This window comes from Misgurnus anguillicaudatus, chromosome 9 (assembly GCF_027580225.2).
Source record: "Misgurnus anguillicaudatus chromosome 9, ASM2758022v2, whole genome shotgun sequence".
Lineage (NCBI taxonomy): Eukaryota > Metazoa > Chordata > Actinopteri > Cypriniformes > Cobitidae > Misgurnus > Misgurnus anguillicaudatus.
Window position 1 is genome coordinate 1,491,640 of NC_073345.2, and position 19,556 is coordinate 1,511,195.

The 19,556-nt window shown below is 37.1% G+C and overlaps 1 protein-coding gene across 3 annotated transcripts; it reads left to right on the forward strand.

Moving 5' to 3' along the window:
* Window positions 1-602: 602 nt before the first annotated feature.
* macroh2a1 (macroH2A.1 histone) lies at window positions 603-15,466 on the forward strand. 3 transcript variants are annotated; one of them, XM_055179666.2, is made up of 9 exons: window positions 603-742; window positions 1,377-1,570; window positions 3,276-3,382; window positions 4,656-4,844; window positions 8,528-8,626; window positions 9,198-9,288; window positions 12,746-12,835; window positions 13,242-13,416; window positions 13,605-15,466. In XM_055179666.2, the coding sequence occupies exons 1-9, from the start codon at window positions 630-632 to the stop codon at window positions 13,768-13,770; spliced, it is 1,224 nt and encodes a 407-aa protein (XP_055035641.2). In that variant the 5' UTR covers window positions 603-629; the 3' UTR covers window positions 13,771-15,466. The 3 variants fall into 3 exon arrangements, with proteins under 3 accessions (XP_055035641.2, XP_055035642.2, XP_055035643.2); XM_055179667.2 differs by having other exon boundaries at window positions 615-742; window positions 1,373-1,570; XM_055179668.2 differs by lacking the exon at window positions 603-742 and adding an exon at window positions 745-763 and having other exon boundaries at window positions 1,373-1,570.
* The last annotated feature ends 4,090 nt before the right edge of the window (window positions 15,467-19,556 follow it).

Genomic DNA, 19,556 nt, shown 5'->3' on the forward strand with positions numbered 1-19,556 from the left:
TATCAGCTTTGGCAAAGTGCGAATCACAAATAAGATTATTCAAATAAATGTATGGAGTTTTATATATTGTCCATGTGGTTATAACTGCTACAGATTTTTAAAAGTAATAAATAAAGAGTAATGCAATTACTTTTTAAACAGTGTAATTAGTGAGTAATAAAATACAATATTGGGAATGTAATTAATTAATAGGTTGTAATTAATGTAATTTTAATTAAAGTTAAATACTAATTAAAGTTGGAATACACTGTCTAGTTGTCCCTTTGTCTTCTTTTGGATGGAGTTTGGTCCTTGCATGACTACCAGCTAAGTAGCCTACCAGCAGAGTATTTTATTTATTTATTTTGAACATAATTGCCTTGTTTGGCTCCTGATTCTCTTACAGAAATACAGAAAGAGTTGCCTTAAGCGAAAAAGCCACATTGAGAGCTTACTTTACCTACACACAGAATGGCAGAAAAGGGGAAAAACATCTCAATTACAGTACAAGCTTTTAGATGTGCATGAAGCCATAGTTTAGTAACACTCTACACACTATTGCTTGTCTATTTATAATGGTGTTGCGCCCTCTTGCTGATTGGGAGTGTGCAGAAGGCGAATGTTTACTCTACAGCGGCCTCTAGCGACAGATGTCGAGCTCTGCAGTATCGCGCTGTGGATTGTGGGAGGCAGGAACGTCGTTTCGTTTGAGCTTGACAAGCAGTAGTGGACTCAACTCAACCATATCGCCGTGCTCTTTGCGGTAAGATTCCAGCCGAGATCAGTGGGTTTGCTTTTCGACACTTTTTGAGTAATTATTTTTCAGTGTCAGCTGATATTAGTGAAGAGTGTCTGTGTGTATGGGCCGTGAATTTACTTTCGGCTTATTAGGAAGTTCCTGCTGTCGTCGCGCTGCTTTTATGACGTGACTGACAATAGAAATAAATAACACTCACAAATTATTTTTTTGTCTACATTTATGTCTCGTTGAATAAGACAGATGTTATTTAATCAAAGTGTTATTCCTAATTTAATAACATAAACAAAACACGCTGTATTAGAAAGTGGTATCTACACATCAAACCTGTCAATCTGACTTAAACTACTATCAGCTTTACAGTAATCGCTTACAAATATAATTGATAACCTTTTAAATAAATAACGAAACAAACAAAAAAAAATATATATACTGTTGTTCACACATCATTATTCTTAAAACAAGTATTCTTTTGACCCACTTTTATTTTACTGTTGTTGATTTGAAGTTGCTTAACGTTACTTATCATTTTTTATTTCTATAGCGCTTTTTACTTTTAAAACTATAGTAACAGCTTCAGTCTCTGCATTCATATTGTAAAATAAACAAATCACAAATTGTTTTTAATTCCTCAAGGCAGGAGTTGCAACATACATGTCAACATGTCTAGCCGTGTTGGAAAGAAAAAGATTACCAAGACATCCCGGTCTACTAAGGCTGGAGTTATTTTCCCTGTTGGCAGGATGCAGCGTTACTTAAAAAAAGGACTTCCCAAATATCGGATTGGTGTCGGTGCTCCAGTATATATGGCTGCAGTTTTAGAATACCTGACTGGTAAGACATCTTTATTCTTACCTTTTGTAGACGTTTTGTAGACCCTCTTGCATAGGCGATAAGGTCTGTCCAGTGCTGGACAGCCCTGGCAGCCCAGACCACTACATACGATCACACATACCACCCATCTATGTGCAACCTTGACTATGTCAAGGACCACTTTTGGCAAACGTGCAGTGTTCCCAATGGAGCTGTTTTAAAGCATCCCCTGGGTTTTAAGGGTTGCTGTAAAAGCCTTATATTTAGAAATGGAAAGGGAATGAAATTTGCTGACTTGATGTTTAATTCATAACCTGCAGAGGTGTTTCCAGGCTTTTAAGTGCTTGAATTGGGAAAATGCAGACATGCTTTGCAAAATACAGCATTGTTTGCAACTATTCTTTATGGCAAAATCACTGTGAAGGTGGTTCATCAGTTGCTGATAGATCATTTGATATTGTGCCGATATGTGGCGGAGCAAGTCTCACTACTACAGTCCTAATAAAATACAGTTACTGAACTGTGGATGATTTGTGACATTTGTAACCCTAAACAGTTTAGTTGTGTTGATTGATTAGTTAAAATTTTATTTGCCAGTTGTACCCGCACAGGATGTTTTTGAGCAGAGCTCAGCAATAGCAAAGAAGATGAGAAAGTCGGGGCTTTACACACGCTGAATAAATATTAGCTTAAGGAAAGTACAATAGGTTGGTACACTGGTACAGCAGGATTCGTTGATAAAAAAGTTGGATAAATGGTAGGAAAAGGGATTTGAAAATCTACATAAAAATAATGAAAAATAAAATTCTAGAAATCTCCAAGGTAGCATCTAAAGGTACGCCACACACTAAAACATAATCAAGCTGAATTTGGGCCGATTTTTCACTTTATAACAATCCTAAGTAAAGTCCCAATCGTCTTTGTGGTTACTGATTATCTCATCAGATTTTCCTGTGGTGTGTGGTGTGTTAGGGGGGATTGAATCTTCTCAGAAGCAGTATCAGAAATCTTGTTGTGTTTGGGGAACCCCGAGGACAAACGCGTATGCGTACTGTAGTGTAGAGTGTCACGTAGAACGAAACGTTAACCATAACGAACACAGTCATGACGCAGCAGGCACAGTCCAAAGTAAGATGGACATCTGAAATGTAAACGGCAATCCATTGTATGTATTAATGCCATTTCTTCATTCCTGTCGTCCGCCATGTTTGTTTATTTGTCACGTTTGTCGCGAGAGACAGGGTGAGATTTCCTGTGTTCTCAGTTGAAACTCGCATTGTTTGTGAAGGGAATCTGACTATGGTGTGCTGTCATGACCACATAGCGGCACTTTATACACACTATAGGAGCAAAACTGTTAAATTGACAATTTTTAAAATTTTAAAAATCTTTTACGGTAGCCCTAGCTTAAGCCACACCCTGACTACCCAAACATACACCTAAAGACCAGTGGGCAGTTAATGACTCAGGATCATCCAGGCAACATTGCACAATATTAAGAATCAAGGGTATGCATTATTAAACCAGGTTATTTTTGTAAATTTAGTTAAAACCCACAGTTTATTTACACTACGTAGCCTTTAAAATGTATGTTTTGGGTAAATATTGCATGGCTAGAATGTTTAAAAAAAAACATATTATTTCTATACAAAGTGTTTAGGATAACAAAAGCCATTTGTTATTTTCACTGTGTTTTCTAATCAAACTTTATGCAAAATTCTTTCAGCTGAAATTCTGGAGCTGGCAGGAAATGCAGCCCGAGACAACAAGAAGGGCCGTGTTACACCCAGACACGTTTTACTAGCAATCGCCAATGATGAGGAACTTAACCATGTAAGCCTTAAAAAAGGTTACCAGATTTCTAAAAATGAAAACTTGGGGACATTTCCTAGGACAGTGCTCAGTGCAATACATTATTGCACTTACTGCACATGTGTTTTTTTATTGTGAGTTTCTAATGCAGTAAGTTTGTTATTTTCTACAATTGAGTGGAATCAAACTTCTAAACATGCTTCTCTTATCTTTCCTTTTTACATATCTTTTCACATCTTTATTCTTCTCTAACCTGCACCAAAACATATTCTTTATATTTTCTTTTTGTACAAGAAATGTAATATACTGTACAGTACAGTTTTTTGCAATTTTGCAAAGCAGGGCTTGATATTAACATGGATTGTAGTTAAGTCCATGTCACACTGTATAATCTCGGTTTCCATCAATGTCAAACTGCACGAGTATAAAGACTTTTAAAAATCTGACAAACGCAAACAAACAAAATGTGTCCGTAGTTTTACGTCATCGATTGGCAACGGCTGAGCGAACACACGTTCATTTTAATCATGTCTTGAGCATGTCTTGAGCATAAAAAGAAAAAAAAAAACAGAAGGAGACGAGTACATGGCATTTGTATTTCCTGCGCGATTTCTCTCCAGGCTGCTTCGTTTTTTATCCTATCATTGTACAGTGGCGATGACACATTGTACAAGAACTCTTTATCTCTCCATAACACTTCCACACTTTCTCCTCCTGCTGTACAGTCCACCTGGCTCTTTTCGACATTTTGTCTGCTTTGTTTTTTTTTTTTTTGGCTGAGTTGGTTTGTTGTTGTCGCACTAATTGCGTCATTGGGTTCTATGCTTCTATTGGTTCTTGATCTGCCAGTTGTCGTAGGGAGATGTGACACAGCAGGATTGTGTCTCAAAATTTCTGACTGCCAGAATTTTGTCGAAGGATAATTTTGATCGCAACTGTCATTAACCGGCTGTCTGTCAACATGTCAAACTAGCAATCAAATTAGTCTAGGATTTCCGGAATCTTTGAGGATTTCATAATTTGTCTCAGACAGCTAAAACATTGCTAAAATCTCACAGTGTGCATCGGGCTTAAAGGTATTGCAGAGGATTTTCTTTTTCCGGGTGGATCATCAGAAGTGTTGCGCAATTGCATTTTTTTTAAAAAGTGGAGAAGGCGGTTCTTTTCTAAAATTGAGAAAATCCTCCTACACCTTTAAGACTCCCACTGGCCACTTTGGTGTGTTGAATACATTTTTTATCATTGTAGTTTTCTTTAAGTCATGTGAAATAATAAAAAAACTTTATCTTTACAGTTGCTGAGGGGTGTTACTATTGCTGCTGGTGGAGTATTGCCCAATATTCACAAAGAACTGCTCTCCAAAAAGACGGGGTCAAAAGGAAAGATTGAAGCTATTGTCACCCCGGCACTAACAAAAAGGTCTAGGGCCACCAAAAAAGCAGTTGTCAAGAGACTTGGAACCAAAACATCATCACGAGTTAAGGTAGTGTTGATTTCCTAACTTGTAAGTCTTGCTACATTGTATGTGTTGTATTATGGTACATCTCAGCAATGTGTTTACCACAAAATAAAATAAAATAAATAAATAACAGAAAACCAAGTGTCATCTTTCAGTGCCAAAACTTTCCAGATAAATGATTAAGTAATCCAAAGACTGCAAATGAGGATTAACCATAATATTATTTTGTTAATTGGTAATGCCAATATTTGGAGAGCAAAGTGGCTCTCCAAAAAATAGATAAAAATCTTTAGGTATTTTACTATTCAGTTCAGTCTTGGGAGTGAGAGTCTGACAATTGTCAATGCATTTTGTGCTCACGTTGTGTCGCTGTACCGATGGGGAACGCCTCTACGTTGACCGTGTCTAATGGAAGACAATAGATTGGATGATGTATGGACCAAGAAGCATACAGGTATAAACATACCCAAAGTGAACATATTTAGGTTTTTGTGCTTCAGCTGCCACACTGTGTGTGTGCGTTTGTTTCTACAGCTATCATGTCTTACAAGTAATTAAACGGTCCTGTTCTCTGCCCAGAGCTCACCCTCGCAGCCGTTTCGACAAATGTTTTTTACATCAAAATATTCTCCCAAAGCAATCTCCCTTTCTTTTCTCACTTCCACCATGAGATATCTAGGTCGTGGAGGCGTCCCTACTCAGCGAGTGTGTTCACACCCCAGTCAAACCTAATGGCCTTGAGAGAACACAGATATGGGGCAACGCTGGAGGTTGAACTGATGGTCACCAGCTATCTGCCCCATCCATGGCATCAATCCTTGTGGCTCTTAGACTGCCTACCAAGCCATGCCGAATTACAAAAGTGGGTCTGTTTGTGTCTCAGAAAATGACGCACTGCCCACTGTGGTTCTCCCATTTACATCCGCCTTTATTTGAACCTCTCGATGCTGTGGCGGATAAGCTGTTGGCTGTTAAGAACGTATTCCTTCTAACTATGACCTTCCTTAAGGGAGTTTGGGATCTCCTAGACCTACTTCAGTACTGATGGTCTGGAATTCATGGCAGCTTTTTTGGCCTATGCCCACTCGCAAGGTTGTTTGACCGACATGTCAAACAACCAATCACAGTTTGTTTCGTCTAGCGTTATGTTTCGAAGCATAGAAATGACCCCACAACAACAGACCGGCAGGTAACTAGTCAGTCATTGATATAACCAGCCACAACCAAATGGCATCTAAATAAACAACATTACTCACCATAGAACAACAGTGTGCACTTAATCAACAGCCACACAAATGAAACGCTTCCGGTAAATATCTGTTTAAAGAATATCTCTTCACTTTTTAACACCTACAAGCAATTCGTTTTGACTCCACTAATTGCCTCAAGCAAAACTCCTGGACGTCTTTTAGAGAGTCTATGCCATGATTTTTGCTCATTATTACCCACGTAAACACGCTTCTGTTCCTCGTTTCCTAGGGGACTGAAAATAATCGCAACACTTGCGTCTCCAGGAAATCCGGCTTATTTCAACTAATCAGAAGATGACTTCAACATTCCTAAAGGGTTTCCAGTTAAGTGTGCAATACACATCAGATGTTAGTCAACATTCCATGGGCGTGACATCTGAGGCTGAGACCTAGGATCTACAAGCCCGAGTGGTATTCCCTACGTGCATGGGTGTTTGCTCTGGGGATAGTCAAAGCTTTTTTGTACCCTAGGCCAGGTTATGTGCCTAAGGCAGTGGTTCTCAAACTGGGGTCCGGGGCCCCCAGGGGGGCCGCGAGATGGTGCCAGGGGGCCCCAGTTTTATGACATTTTATAAAATACATTCATTTATCATGAATTCTGTGTAATTAAACCTAAAAAAAATAAGGTTACTAACCAACAACACTACTTTGTATAACTTAATGTTTTGTTTAATTAAAATGTAAACTTTAGAACAGTTTTTGTCATAAATATTCTTTGGGGGGGGCCGCGAAGGAATGCACCATACACAAGGGGGGCCGCATGCGGAAAAAGTTTGAGAACCACTGGCCTAAGGTACCAAAGCCCATTATGTGTCGAGGCCCATTATTCTCCAGGCTTTCTGTCCTTCTCCGTTTAGGATACTGAACCAGAAGAAGCTTAACTTGGTTTGTCCAGTGCAAGCACTGGATAATTATGTGCATAGGACTGCTCGGTTAGTGTGCTTTGGATCATCCAAGATTGAACTTCCAGCAACCAAGCAGACCCCAAGTAGGTGAATGGTTGATCTCGGGTGCACACTTTCACTTGCTTCCAGCTTTGTCACCCTTATGACAAATATGTTCAGTCTAGGTGTGCTTTTGTGCTTCCTGGTCTATACGTCATCCCACCTATTCTATTGGACTGTTTTGATGGTCACATAGGGGCGGCAGTGTCTCAGTGGTTCATGTAGGTTGTCTACAAACCGGAAGGATGGTGGTTCAATTCCCGGCTCCACCGGACCAAGTGTCAAAGTGTCCTTGAGCAAGACACCTAACCCCAGCTGCTCCCGACGAGCTGGCTGGCGCCTTGCATGGCTGACACCCCCGTCGGTGTATGAATGGGTGAATGTGAGGCAAAATTGTAAAGCGCTTTGGATGGCCATAGGTCTATTAACAGCGCTATATAAATGCAGTCCATTTACCATTTCCATTTACCATTGAGGTAGTGATGGGAGAAACAAAGCTTTTCGAAGCTCGATTTATCAAAGCGCTCGAAACTGGTACTGGTGAAAACATTGTAAAAGCAACAAGATTTCAGTTCCAACATTTTACACTTTTTACACAATAATTGCAAGATTTTTCTGAAAATATGTTTTTAGAAAAAATAAATTATTTGGCTTAACTTAAAGCCATTACGTAAAAGTGTAATCTGTATTTTTTGTTTTATTTAGGGCAAACAGCTCATTAACACTTTTAATTATTAAACTATTCAACAGTATATCAAATTAATCAACCTTAAAAATATACGCAACATAAACAGAATAATATTAATACCAATGATTAACCTATAATACTAAAACAGTGACAAGAAAAATCTTTTCTACTAAAATACACACTTTTATTTAATAAAGGTTTTAATTGTTTATTTTAGATTATACCACGGGTCTGTTGAATGCTGCATTCTGATTGGCTGAGAAATGTTCTATGGGTGTTGATTATTTTTCTGTAAACCGCACACCTATCTTTTCAAATGTCTTAAAAATAGGCACCAGAGCAATGTTTGTGGTAACCGTGGTATAAGCAGAATAATTGACTCCGGTCCCCCGAACTATTTGAAAACAATGCACACCTGCGGTGTAACGGCACTCCGCTTCGCGTCGTGCCGCATTACCACCTTGGTGTGCATTATTTTCTTACAATTCAATGGCCCGTCGTCAATTATTCCTTACATATCCAGCCGTTATATTCATTCTAAGCATCCTTACTAGTCTCAAGTTGCGCTGCTGTGACACAATCAGTCTTAAAATACTATCCTTAGAAGGTTGCAGCCTTCGAATTAGGTCACAGCTATGGTGTCCGAAACCCGGAAACGATTGCAGTTTTGTTGTCCTTACAAGATATCCTTTACAAGTGCAAACAAATGTTGCATCAGATTGAATTGGTTTTTTTATTAAGTTAAAATGTAAAGTACAGAGTACTTGTATGTTACGAGTTTTATGAGGATTTGAAATGCTTTGCTGCTTTGTTTTCGTGTGACAGAAACGAGGTGAGGCGGCTAAAGCAGCAAGTGCAGACAGCACCACAGTGACTGATGGCTTTACTGTGCTCTCCTCCAAAACTCTGTTTCTTGGCCAGAAGGTAAACTCTTTACATTTTAGCACAGGGGGTTGGCTCTGGAGCTTGAGCCTCTCACCATTTACCCTCACAAGCAATTTTGGATGTCAAAAGGGTTAAAACATATGAGCTAAAACATATGTACTCTGGGGACATCAAAGATTTATTTTACATCTAACAAAATTTACAAAAAGCTAAGCTAATGCCAGCGGTCTCCAAGTAAGCAAGCCAAAAGAGTGATAGCGGCAAGGAACCAAAACTTCTCTTATAGAGAAAAACCCTGTGAGAAACCAGGCTTAGCCAGGAGGGCCAGTTCTCATCTGGGACACTACAGCTGCACCCCATATCTTTTGGTAAAGTTTATAATAGCGATTATTTATATTTTGTATTGGTTTTTAACCAATGGCTAATAATGCTTTAGGAAACTGACTGTTTGCCTTCACATTTGCATGTGCTGCCCACCCTTATCTCTGGGGGTAATATACGATTTTTTCCCCTCTTTATTGACTTAGGCAGCTTTTTTCTCCTCATCATGGTTTCATTGCATTCTTCACAGTGTTTGTTTTTCACAATGTTCATTTGCCTGTTGTTGTAGTTGCAAGTTGTGCAAGCTGATATTGCCACCATCGAAAGTGAAGCCATTGTTCACCCAACCAACTCCACCTTCTACTTGGGTGGTGAAGTAGGTAAAGTAGCTAAATAGTAATTGATACTCTGCCAAAATAATATCTGCAAGCAACCATGTCTGACAATATATTGCAATTCCAGACTATTGAAATGTTAAAAAAAATATATAATTTTTTATCTATTTTGAAAACAAACACGGTTGCAGACAATTATGTGGTTTGCAAAATATTGGTTACTGCTTTGCTTTTCCATAAGGACTAATGTGGCAATTATTATTTTTTTTTTAATAAAAGTTATGCTTTCTGGGAAAACCCATCGGAACATTTTTTAGAAGAAAAAAATGGTTGAATGTATTTTTTTTCATTCAATTATTATTCTATAACATCTTGTCTATCATCTCTGAACATATCTAGGGAAAATTCACTTGTTAAGTGCAGAAAAAAAGTGATTTATAATGGCAAGCTGTAAAGACTGCTTTTTTTTAATGTTCCACCCGGACCGGCCTTTTCTCTCTTAACACTACAAAGACAGTTCACCTATTAAAACTTCACTATAAGTGAATAGATGCGGGTCAGATAATATAGTAATGTTCAAATGACGTGTTGTCAAATAAATGAAGTGAAATACTTTGTTGTGCTTTTATTTTCATTGGCCCCTTTAAAACCAGTTTTTCTCAAAATTGCGTTCATGTTAATCACAGTGATCAGCCGCCTTCAGATAGCCATAACTTGCTATGAAAGAAACAGATTGGCTTGAACCCAGCTATGGTATCAAAACCTAAAATTGGTCAAATTTCCCAGATTGCATCACAAATATGTTTTTCCAAACCTACAGTACATCAGTCTTCACTGATTCCAGTACCTACTGAAACACAATCCAGATTGAAAAGATCATGTGTGTGGCAAAAAAGAAAGCATATTTAATTTCTCTTTTTAGATAAATGGTTCAATCCAAAATGAAATCATTCTGTCATCAGTTATATAAAAATATTCTGCAAATATTTCATATTAGTTCCATGGAAGAAAGTCATACAAATTTAAAACACTATGGGGTGTTTTCCTGGACAGAGCTTATCCTAGTCCCAGACTAAAATGCATGTTTGAGCTGCCATCATAAGCATCTTGCACTGACATATCTCAAAATATATCACTGCAATTGTTTTGTGTAAGGTATGTTTGTAAAAACTACTTAAATGTCCTAATATAGCTAATGCCTAATCCTGTATTAATCCAAACCCTGTCTGGAAAACCGCCCCTATGAAAGTGAAAACAAAATGACAGAATTGGAGTTTTTGGGTTAGTGAACACTTTTAATGCATGACAGTAATCCTGCACGCTCTGTGTTATAAGGATATCCTTCTGTATTTGATGCTGGCATCACACTGGCCGACTTGATGTTAATGTGTGTGATTGTCAATCTGTGATCATGTGTTTGTTTTTAGCTTTCATTCTTGTTTTATTTGTCATGTATGTGTATAACACACAATGTGTTGTCAGTGTATGATATGTGGTTTTGCATTTGCTGAGAAAACCGGATTTGACTGGATGTGAGCAGGATGATGGCTTGTCAGTTTCTCACTGTGAGAAGATTATTACTGGATACATACAAGAGTCCTCTCAACCGACTGCACAATATTTTTATAGTTCAGAAAATGTTTTGAGTTTGAGTTCACATTATAACGATAACTATAAAAAATACAGTTTTAAAAGTCGTTTTATATTAGCTCTTTCGCCGCCAGCGTTTTTAAAAAAAGTTGCCAGCCAGCGCCAGCGTTTTTCATGATTTTCACAAAAGTTTAATGCCTTCCAGAAAATGTTCCTGTTTAAATATATAAACATACAATATATCAAATGAAAGAACAGACCCTCTGCTTTCAAAAAAAAAAAAAAAAAACGTGTCATCCTACCTTCAGTAGTTCTTTTGTAATCAGCTTTTGAAAACACCACATTTTGAGCAAAAAGCAGAGATAATTCCATTTTTGTGACCGACTTTTCATAGAGTTCCCATTCAGAGCGATCTTTAAAACAGACAAGGACATACAGCCGCTTGCCATAGGGCAATACTTCCAGGTTTAAAAAGTTGCGGAATAATAGCGGTATTGCGGAAAGACGGAAATACTCGTCATTGGCGGGGAAGCGTTTTCTCTTGATTGACGAGATAACTCGTCAATGGCGGCGAAAGAGTTAGAGAGAATAACGGAGTTCACACCACAACTATAACGATAAAGATACAATGAACGATATCGTTTGGGATCACTTTCTGGGCGATTTTTTTTTCCCCCCACCTGATGAACAATAAACCATTGCATTGAAAGCCAATCAAATCTATTTGAACTTCAAGTGCACGCACACTTGAAATGCCACAGGAGAAGCTCATTGCTGAAGTCTATAACATAAAATGACCTCAGGTATCCAGCGCTGATGAAGTTGCTGTGAAATTGACAACGTAATGCTTTTTCCCTACCCACACTGACTACGCCAAAAGTTAGAATATTAACGTTAGGTTACACAAACTATTAGATTCACTGTTTAGAGTTACGCGAAAAGCAGCGTGTTGAGAACATCTGCTGGTTACCCGCTGTGTAAATGCAACAAGAACAGCATATTTACACATTCAGTCACATATAAACATTTGCAAAATTTTTATTACAAGAAATATGCTAAATGCAAATTAGCATAAATGTATTGTTATTGTCTGGTGATGTGGATGCTAATATAATTATTGTTATACTGTAGTTAATGTTATAGTTGTTGTTATAATGCGCACAGCCCTATATGAGTGCACTTAAGTTTTCATTTTAACCAACTTTGACACATATGACACTTTTCAATTGGATAATAAGGCCCGGGACGGTTCAGTACAGCTCACTTTTGGGGGAGGGGGGGTTTCCACTGTGTAGAGTATCTAGATCTGACACTTTTTTTTAGTACTACCTCGGTTGACGTTCCATGTGAGTCCAACCTATGCTAAAATGTGACGTGAAAACTCTGCAGATCACTGAGAATGTCAATGCTTAATGTATGAATAGCTTACCCTCGTGCGCCCTTGAGCAAACCAAGTGATGTCTAAATCTGTGCTTTTTTGTAAAGTTTCCAAACTTCCTTTTAGAGGTAAAAAACATCTGCATGTTGAGAATCAAGAACATCGTTCCATTGAAAAGATGCATTGCTCCCGTGTTGAGCGTTTGTTTACATTGCTTTTGCGGCAGTAGAGGCGGCACAAATATAAGGATAACTCCTACCCCAGTCTGATGCCCTACTAAACTGTATTGGAAAAGCAAACCGAGCCAAAGTAAAGCGAGCCGAGCTGTGTGCTACTGAGCCATGTCATACCACACATTGAAAAATGTGCCAATACAGAACCTGTCAGGAGACCCAGCCATGAGCACTGACTCACATTCACCAACAACACTCACATATTAAAGAAAAATAAAGTCAAAATGAGCTAATGTAATGCCAGCTTTAAATGCTTGATTACTCGGAGACCAGTGGCTCATCAGTCGTGTTTTTGCTTTAGGCAATTCTTTGGAAAAGAAAGGGGGAAAGGAGTTTGGAGATGCAGTAGTTGAACTACGCAAGAAAAACGGCCCACTGGAGGTGGCAGGAGGTAAACTCTTCAATCACATCATAGCAATGCAACACTATGAGAAACACAATTATGTTTATAACAAGCAAGACTGGCCAAGATAATGAGAAGGTCAAATCTTTTACTGCAAGTGGTGTCAAGTTTATTATATATATAATCAAATGAAAAAATCTCATATTTTACGAGACAAATCTTATTACAACAATAAACATATTGTACAGTTTTCATTAAATGCCCTCAGATACAATTCCAGTGGCAGTTAATAGTTATTATTTTTATTCAGTTACATATTTCTAATTGACAAATTTACAGTACATTTTCTATAGTGATTATTTCTCTATAGTATTTTAATGAAAATTAAAAAAATCTGTCTAAATCGGTAATTTTGGTGTTGAACTCTTTGTATGTTAAATGTCTGTTTTCTCAGCTGCCCTGACCTCAGGATATGGACTTCCTGCGAAGTTTGTCATCCACTGTAACAGTCCAGGATGGGGATCAGATAAATGTGAAGAGATGCTAGATAAAACTGTGAAGAACTGTCTTGCTTTAGCTGATGAGAAGAAACTTAAATCTGTGGCCTTCCCATCTATCGGCAGCGGCAGGTATCACTAACAAGAAAAATCTACTTTTTGTCAAACACTGAGAAGATTTCTGTTAATCACTTATTTTAGATTAGGTTGTAAGGTTTATTTTGTCCTGTACTGGCTATTTTTTATATTTATAAGTACACAGACCTTAAATATTGCTGTGCTCATTAAAGAAAAAGTTTTGAAAAATTTATCTTTTACAGAAATGGTTTTCCTAAACAGACTGCCGCCCAGCTCATACTGAAGGCTATCTCCAGCTACTTTGTGACGACAATGTCATCCTCAATCAAAATTGTATATTTTGTATTGTTTGACAGTGAGAGCATAGGGATCTATGTGCAGGAAATGGCAAAACTTGATGTCAATTAAAGTTACTATATATGAACTAAATGTAGATTTTAGAGATGAAAAATGAGTTTGTTTTGCACTGAAAGCCCTCATAAGTTCACTAAACTCATATGATTGAGTAAACTTGCTCCCTTAAAGGCACACTCACCTTTTTTTTAAAAAAATATGCTCATTTTCCAGCTCCCTAGAGTTAAACATTAGATTTTTAGCGTTTGGAATCCATTCAGCCGATCTTCGGGTCTGGCGGTACCACTTTTAGCATAGCTTAGCATAAGACATTGAATCTGATTAGATCATTGGCATCGCGCTCAAAAATAACCAAAGAGTTTTGATATTTTTCCTATTTAAAACTTGACTCTTCTGTAGTAACATCGTGTACTAAGACTGACGGAAAATTTAAAGTTGTGATTTTCTAGGCAGATATGGCTAGGAACTATACTCTCATTCTGGCGTAATAATCAAGGACTTTGCTGCTGTAACATGGCTGCAGGAGGCGTAGTGATAATACGCAGCGCCTAAAAATAGTCCCGTTATTGAAAGGGACTATTTTCGGGCAGTGCGTAATATCACTACGCACTGAGCATATTTAAAAAATGTGGAGTGTCCCTTTAATTTAATTAAATAATGGGACACACGCACGCACGCACGCACGCACGCACGCACACACACACACACTTAAACTTAAATTGTTAAGTTTACCAAACTTTGTTTGTACAGTACACAGTTCACTCAGAGTCAGTCCTGAATACCTTACATTACACCTTGTTACAAAAAGTTAAATGACTTTTTAATTTCAGTCTTTATGAACACTATTTCAATCAATCTATTAACTTAATTCTTCACAGAAGCATACAACAAACTGCACTGTTCACGTGTATCTATTATAGTGGAGGGAAATACGTTGAATATGGTCCATGCATACCAAAGGAAACATTGATCACCTGAACGGTGACTTTACGAAAAATATAATTTACAATCATCAAAAATCATCAATAATGAGACAAAGAGTGTAAAACTCTAAGGGGTTCAGAGTTTAGATTAATCCAGGACAAGGCAGACGTTTAAGTAGATTTTACAAACGTTCAAAAACAATACTGTGTGCATCTTTAGGTAAAAAAACAATGGCTCTGATATATGTTAAGATGTGTCAGTACAAGGTTTTTAATTTAGGCAGCACAAGCATGCATATTAGTCTGGGACTACAGTAGGATAAGCCCTGTCTGGAAAACCGACCATAAGAAATTTTTATTAACAACTTTTTATATGTCCTATGAGTTTTTTATTTTAAAATTCCAAATTTTCTGGCGCAAGAGCTTATGGGTATTCCTCACAGCATTTTGAACTGATCATTTTATGTTAATTGTTTTTATAAGTTAAATGAACAAAGATGGTTAAGTTATGCATAATTCAAGTCATGATTGCTTGACTTTTTGAGTACAAACAGCATTAGGGCTTTCAGTGTGGATTGGGGTGTAGAGGTTTTGGGGAAAATAAAATATTGGTTCTTTATATTGATATGATTGTATTATGCACTAAATGAGGGCTCGTGGCATTCCAAATGTTTATAAATCTGTTATTTGCTATTTAATCAGAAATGTTGAGTTTTGTTGTTTAGTGTCATTACTGCCACGATTCTCATCGTAGTCACAATACCTGAATTGAATCATGCTTATGTTGTAAGGCTTTGATTAAATACATAAATCATTGGAGAAATTAATACATTAGTAATTCATGTTATTGGAGGCTATACTGATTTGGATGGACAACAATGTAGTTGATACAAATTGTTTCACAGAAAACTAATAATAAATTATGAGTGGAAGTGATTTTTTTTAGTTATTAGAAAGTGAATGGTAAATATCTGTTTAGCTTAGTTATGTTATTTGTCACTTCTGCCAGTAGATGGCCCTCCATGTCTAATTTTAGTAGAGGTCAGTTCTGCACATATGGTGCATTTCAATGTACTCATGCACACTAAAGGTATGTGAACACTAAAGTTTGGACTTTATGTTTTGCAAAAATAATTCTTCACCACCAGATTTAATTAAGTTGATCAGAAATGTACAAATGACTTAATCTTGCTGCTAGAATTATTAGGAATGCAACATTCATTATATATAAGGGAAGTGATTTTTATAACACTTAATGTCATGTTGGTCACAAACGGTTTCTAGCTTAATTTCACTTATTTATCTATAATCTTTTCTATTCATCATTATTGTTAGCATTCTACACTTTTCTTTCCCTTTTGCAAAATAAAACCTCTTGTTTGGTGCATGTGTACTCTTAATGCTGCCAGCTGAACACCGGAGAAATGTTTCAACTCTTTTTGTTGTTTAACTGGGCTGTTCTCTCTATGCCACAATAAAGAAATCGATTCACCTGGAAAATTGTTTTGCAAAAAACTTTTGAGTTGTTTTTTTCTATCGAATTGGTCATATCGGTAACCGAGTACGTGGTCTGAATTATTTGGCTAGGTCCTTCCTGGTATTCTTTCATTTTTTGTATTTAGTATTTTTGACATGCACCTTGTAAACAAATCAGGACACTGATATGGAAGCCTTTTAACTTTAATTCTTTATGAATTTTTTATCAAGGGGCCATAGTGTTAATACAGTGGAAAGGGGTACGCGGGGGGAGGATGTGCGGGGAGTGAATTTTAAGTAGGGGATGGAGTTCCACCTCACACTGGTTAGCATTTTTGAACTGATGGAATTGGAAAGAAATTATACACTGTAAAAAATGAGCTGTAATTATGCAGCTGGTTGCCAGTTACTTACTGTAGAAGCTAAAGACTGAAAATGTTTCATGTTCCTTTAACTTTGAACAAAGTGTTGCCAGTAAATAACATAAATGTAAAAACTACAGTAAGTTACTGGCAGCTAGTTGCCAGTAATACCCAGTAATACTGTAATTTTCACAGATATTTAAACTTAATAGCATTTACTTCCCATTATGAGTGTTTTTATTGCAACTATTATTTTATAATGAATCATCAAGCTTGGTCACGTGGCACTGTATGACTGATTTATCAGTTTTATTTCAGATGTTCCTTTTATTTAAATGATCCATTAACTTAATATCCCAGTTATTTTAAAACCCATCTAAGAAGTCCATAGTAAAGTTTTGAGAAGCGTTAACTAGTGATGTGTGACATGCGTGTGATAGCCTGCTATTTATTTCCATTTCTGCTTATTCAGAAATGTTTATTGTTTCTTGGGACATTTTTGCCCCTGTATAGCTCAGTGGTAGAGCATTGTGTTATTTGTGCATAAAGGTCATGGGTTTAAACCCAGGGAACACACATACTGATCAAATGTATACCATATAATGCACTGTAAGTTGCTTTGGATAAAAGCGTCTGCCAAATGGATTAAAAAAATGAAATGACTCTCATGTAAATGTACATCATGTATCAGTATAGAGTTGATGCACTTTAATCTTTAGTATCGGATCCTGAGAGCAAGGTTGTGTCAGGATTGGACAGCTAGTGTTAATTTGGTGGACTCGAGCAGAGCTCTTATCCCGGGGTTATTTTGGCAGAGCCGCTTTCCCTGCACCGGAGTCAGAGCCGGTTCAGTTTCCCATGCAGCGTAGCTCTACAGACCTCCACTAAGGGCATCCATCTGACGGCTAATCCACAGGAAATACGGGCAGCTCTCGCCACTTCTCCTAGCAGGAAAATCTCCGCAAATTCAAAGCATCTGTAGGTATGGGCCGTCCTTCCTGCTTTCCCAGAGCTCTGGCAGATGAATTTTCATTCTTTGTACATGAAAAGTACGCCTTGTAGGGGAAGGGGGCTACAACGAAATTAAAACAAACATTGGTTAGGTCAGGGAGGTTATATAGCCAGTCATCAAAGATCATGCTTGTGTACATAAAAGGATCATTATAATACTGTACGTTATGAGCAGATGAAAGCTCGGCTACTTGAGTTTTATCCACCTTCTTATTAGCTCATTTGTTTAGTTCTTCAGAATCTTGACACTCGACACAGAGTTCAGCAAATCTGAAGAACTACACACAAGCATTAAACCTAATATGTTAGTTGTGAATCTGATTTGATTTCACTTTTAGTGTAAAGCTTACATCTTTGTTAAGACATACATACTGTAGGTCTGGTAGGCGAACTGTAGCCATGCAGATATTGGGTCATTTCCTATATCTGAAAATTTTAAGTGAATTTCTTGCACTGCAAATTGCTGTAAATTAAAGCATCTGCAGTAATGTTTAGATGCACACTGTACTAGTGGTGGATGTCATTTTCTCTCTGTTTGCACCGTTCATGGTTATTTATCAATTGTAAAATTTTGCTATGTGCATCAATGTACATGGCAGTACATGATGGCAAATAATCAAATTTTCCTCTCATTAATGTGCGATGGTATGAACATATGCATGATTTGTGTTGTATTTAAATGAATGTGAGGAATGACAGAGCAGGATGTATCTGGTGTATTTTTTAAGACTTTCTGGCCATTTTCTACTGTATGTCATTCTATGAACTGAGTTTCCTATCTATTTTTTACCTATAGAAGTAGATTTAAACTATATTATATTGTGAATACTGTACACTTACACATCTTCACTCTACATTATGTTCATTTGCAATTGAGTAATTTACTACTGTGTACTTTTATGGTTTGTGAAGCCTAAAATATGAACATTTTATTGTATAGTGCAAAAGGATGTTTTTTGTACGTATGAGTAAGATGTATGATCTGTATGTATGTGCTGTAATGTGTCATAGGAGAACTGGTCCCACTGAGCCTGCTTGCTCACAAGGTCTTCATTTATACAACTGTGGGTTTAGTTTGGGTTCCTTGCAACTGTCTGTCCGAGACTGCTGACATTAGCTTAGTTTAGGATTTTGTGAATTCTGTAATATCGCTTTGATTATAATGATCCAACTATCCACTTCTTTCATATTTAATGCTCACTGTAGATACATTGTTTGGCATTACTGCAAATGTTACACTTTTGTTCATGTCATTAAGTGCAAATTCTCTATTGTTTGTCTATTGCACTCTAATATTTTCTTCTTTTTAAGGGCCATTATGTATGTTGGGAAGATGTTACTTTGATACTTCTATCATATTACATTCATTTTAAATGTTAGTTGAATTAGGGGCGATTTCCCGGACAGGGTTTAGATGAATCCAGGACCAGGCATTAGTTATGTTAGGACATTTAAGTCGTTTTTTAAAAGATACAAAAAGTGTGCATCTTAAGACAAAACAATGGCACTGATATATGACATATGTCAATGCAAGTTGATTTTCAATGAAGGCAAATGTGTGTGCATTTTAGATAAACCTTTTCAGGAATACTGTATGAGAATAAAATATCAAATATTTGTATAATATTTTCTTGTTAAGCTGCTTTGGACCAATGCAGCATTGTACAAAACGTTATATAAATACATTTAAATTGAATAGAGAAAAGATTTGAAACCACATTAAAGTAACATTTTCATCTCATTTCATCTCATGTCTCTTTGGATAAAAGTGTCTGCTCAATGAATAAATTGAAATGTCTAAGCAGCTTTACGTTAGCATAAAAGCAGGAGTTGATTTTGATGTTGCACAGGTTATATCAGGATTGTACTTGTTTATAGCTCATTTCATGTTTTTTGTTGTCTTGATTGAGAGCCAGTCACATTCTGGGGTTTGTGTTCTGTTTCTGTTTTGTCTTTCAGTGACATATTTGCCCTTGATTCAGTAATTGTTGTGTTGCCAGAGTTCTGGATGTGATTTTCTGTGTTGTCTTCTAATTATAGCTGGGATTGATGCCACATATTTTGTATA

Bases quoted from the DNA above. Each gene is read 5' to 3' on its own strand.
- macroh2a1 (XM_055179666.2), top strand. From the start codon at position 630: ATGTCGAGCTCTGCAGTATCGCGCTGTGGATTGTGGGAGGCAGGAACG. The intron at 3,383-4,655 runs GTAAGCCTTAAA...TTATCTTTACAG, and splicing joins ATGATGAGGAACTTAACCAT to TTGCTGAGGGGTGTTACTAT. The intron at 8,627-9,197 runs GTAAACTCTTTA...CTGTTGTTGTAG, and splicing joins CTCTGTTTCTTGGCCAGAAG to TTGCAAGTTGTGCAAGCTGA.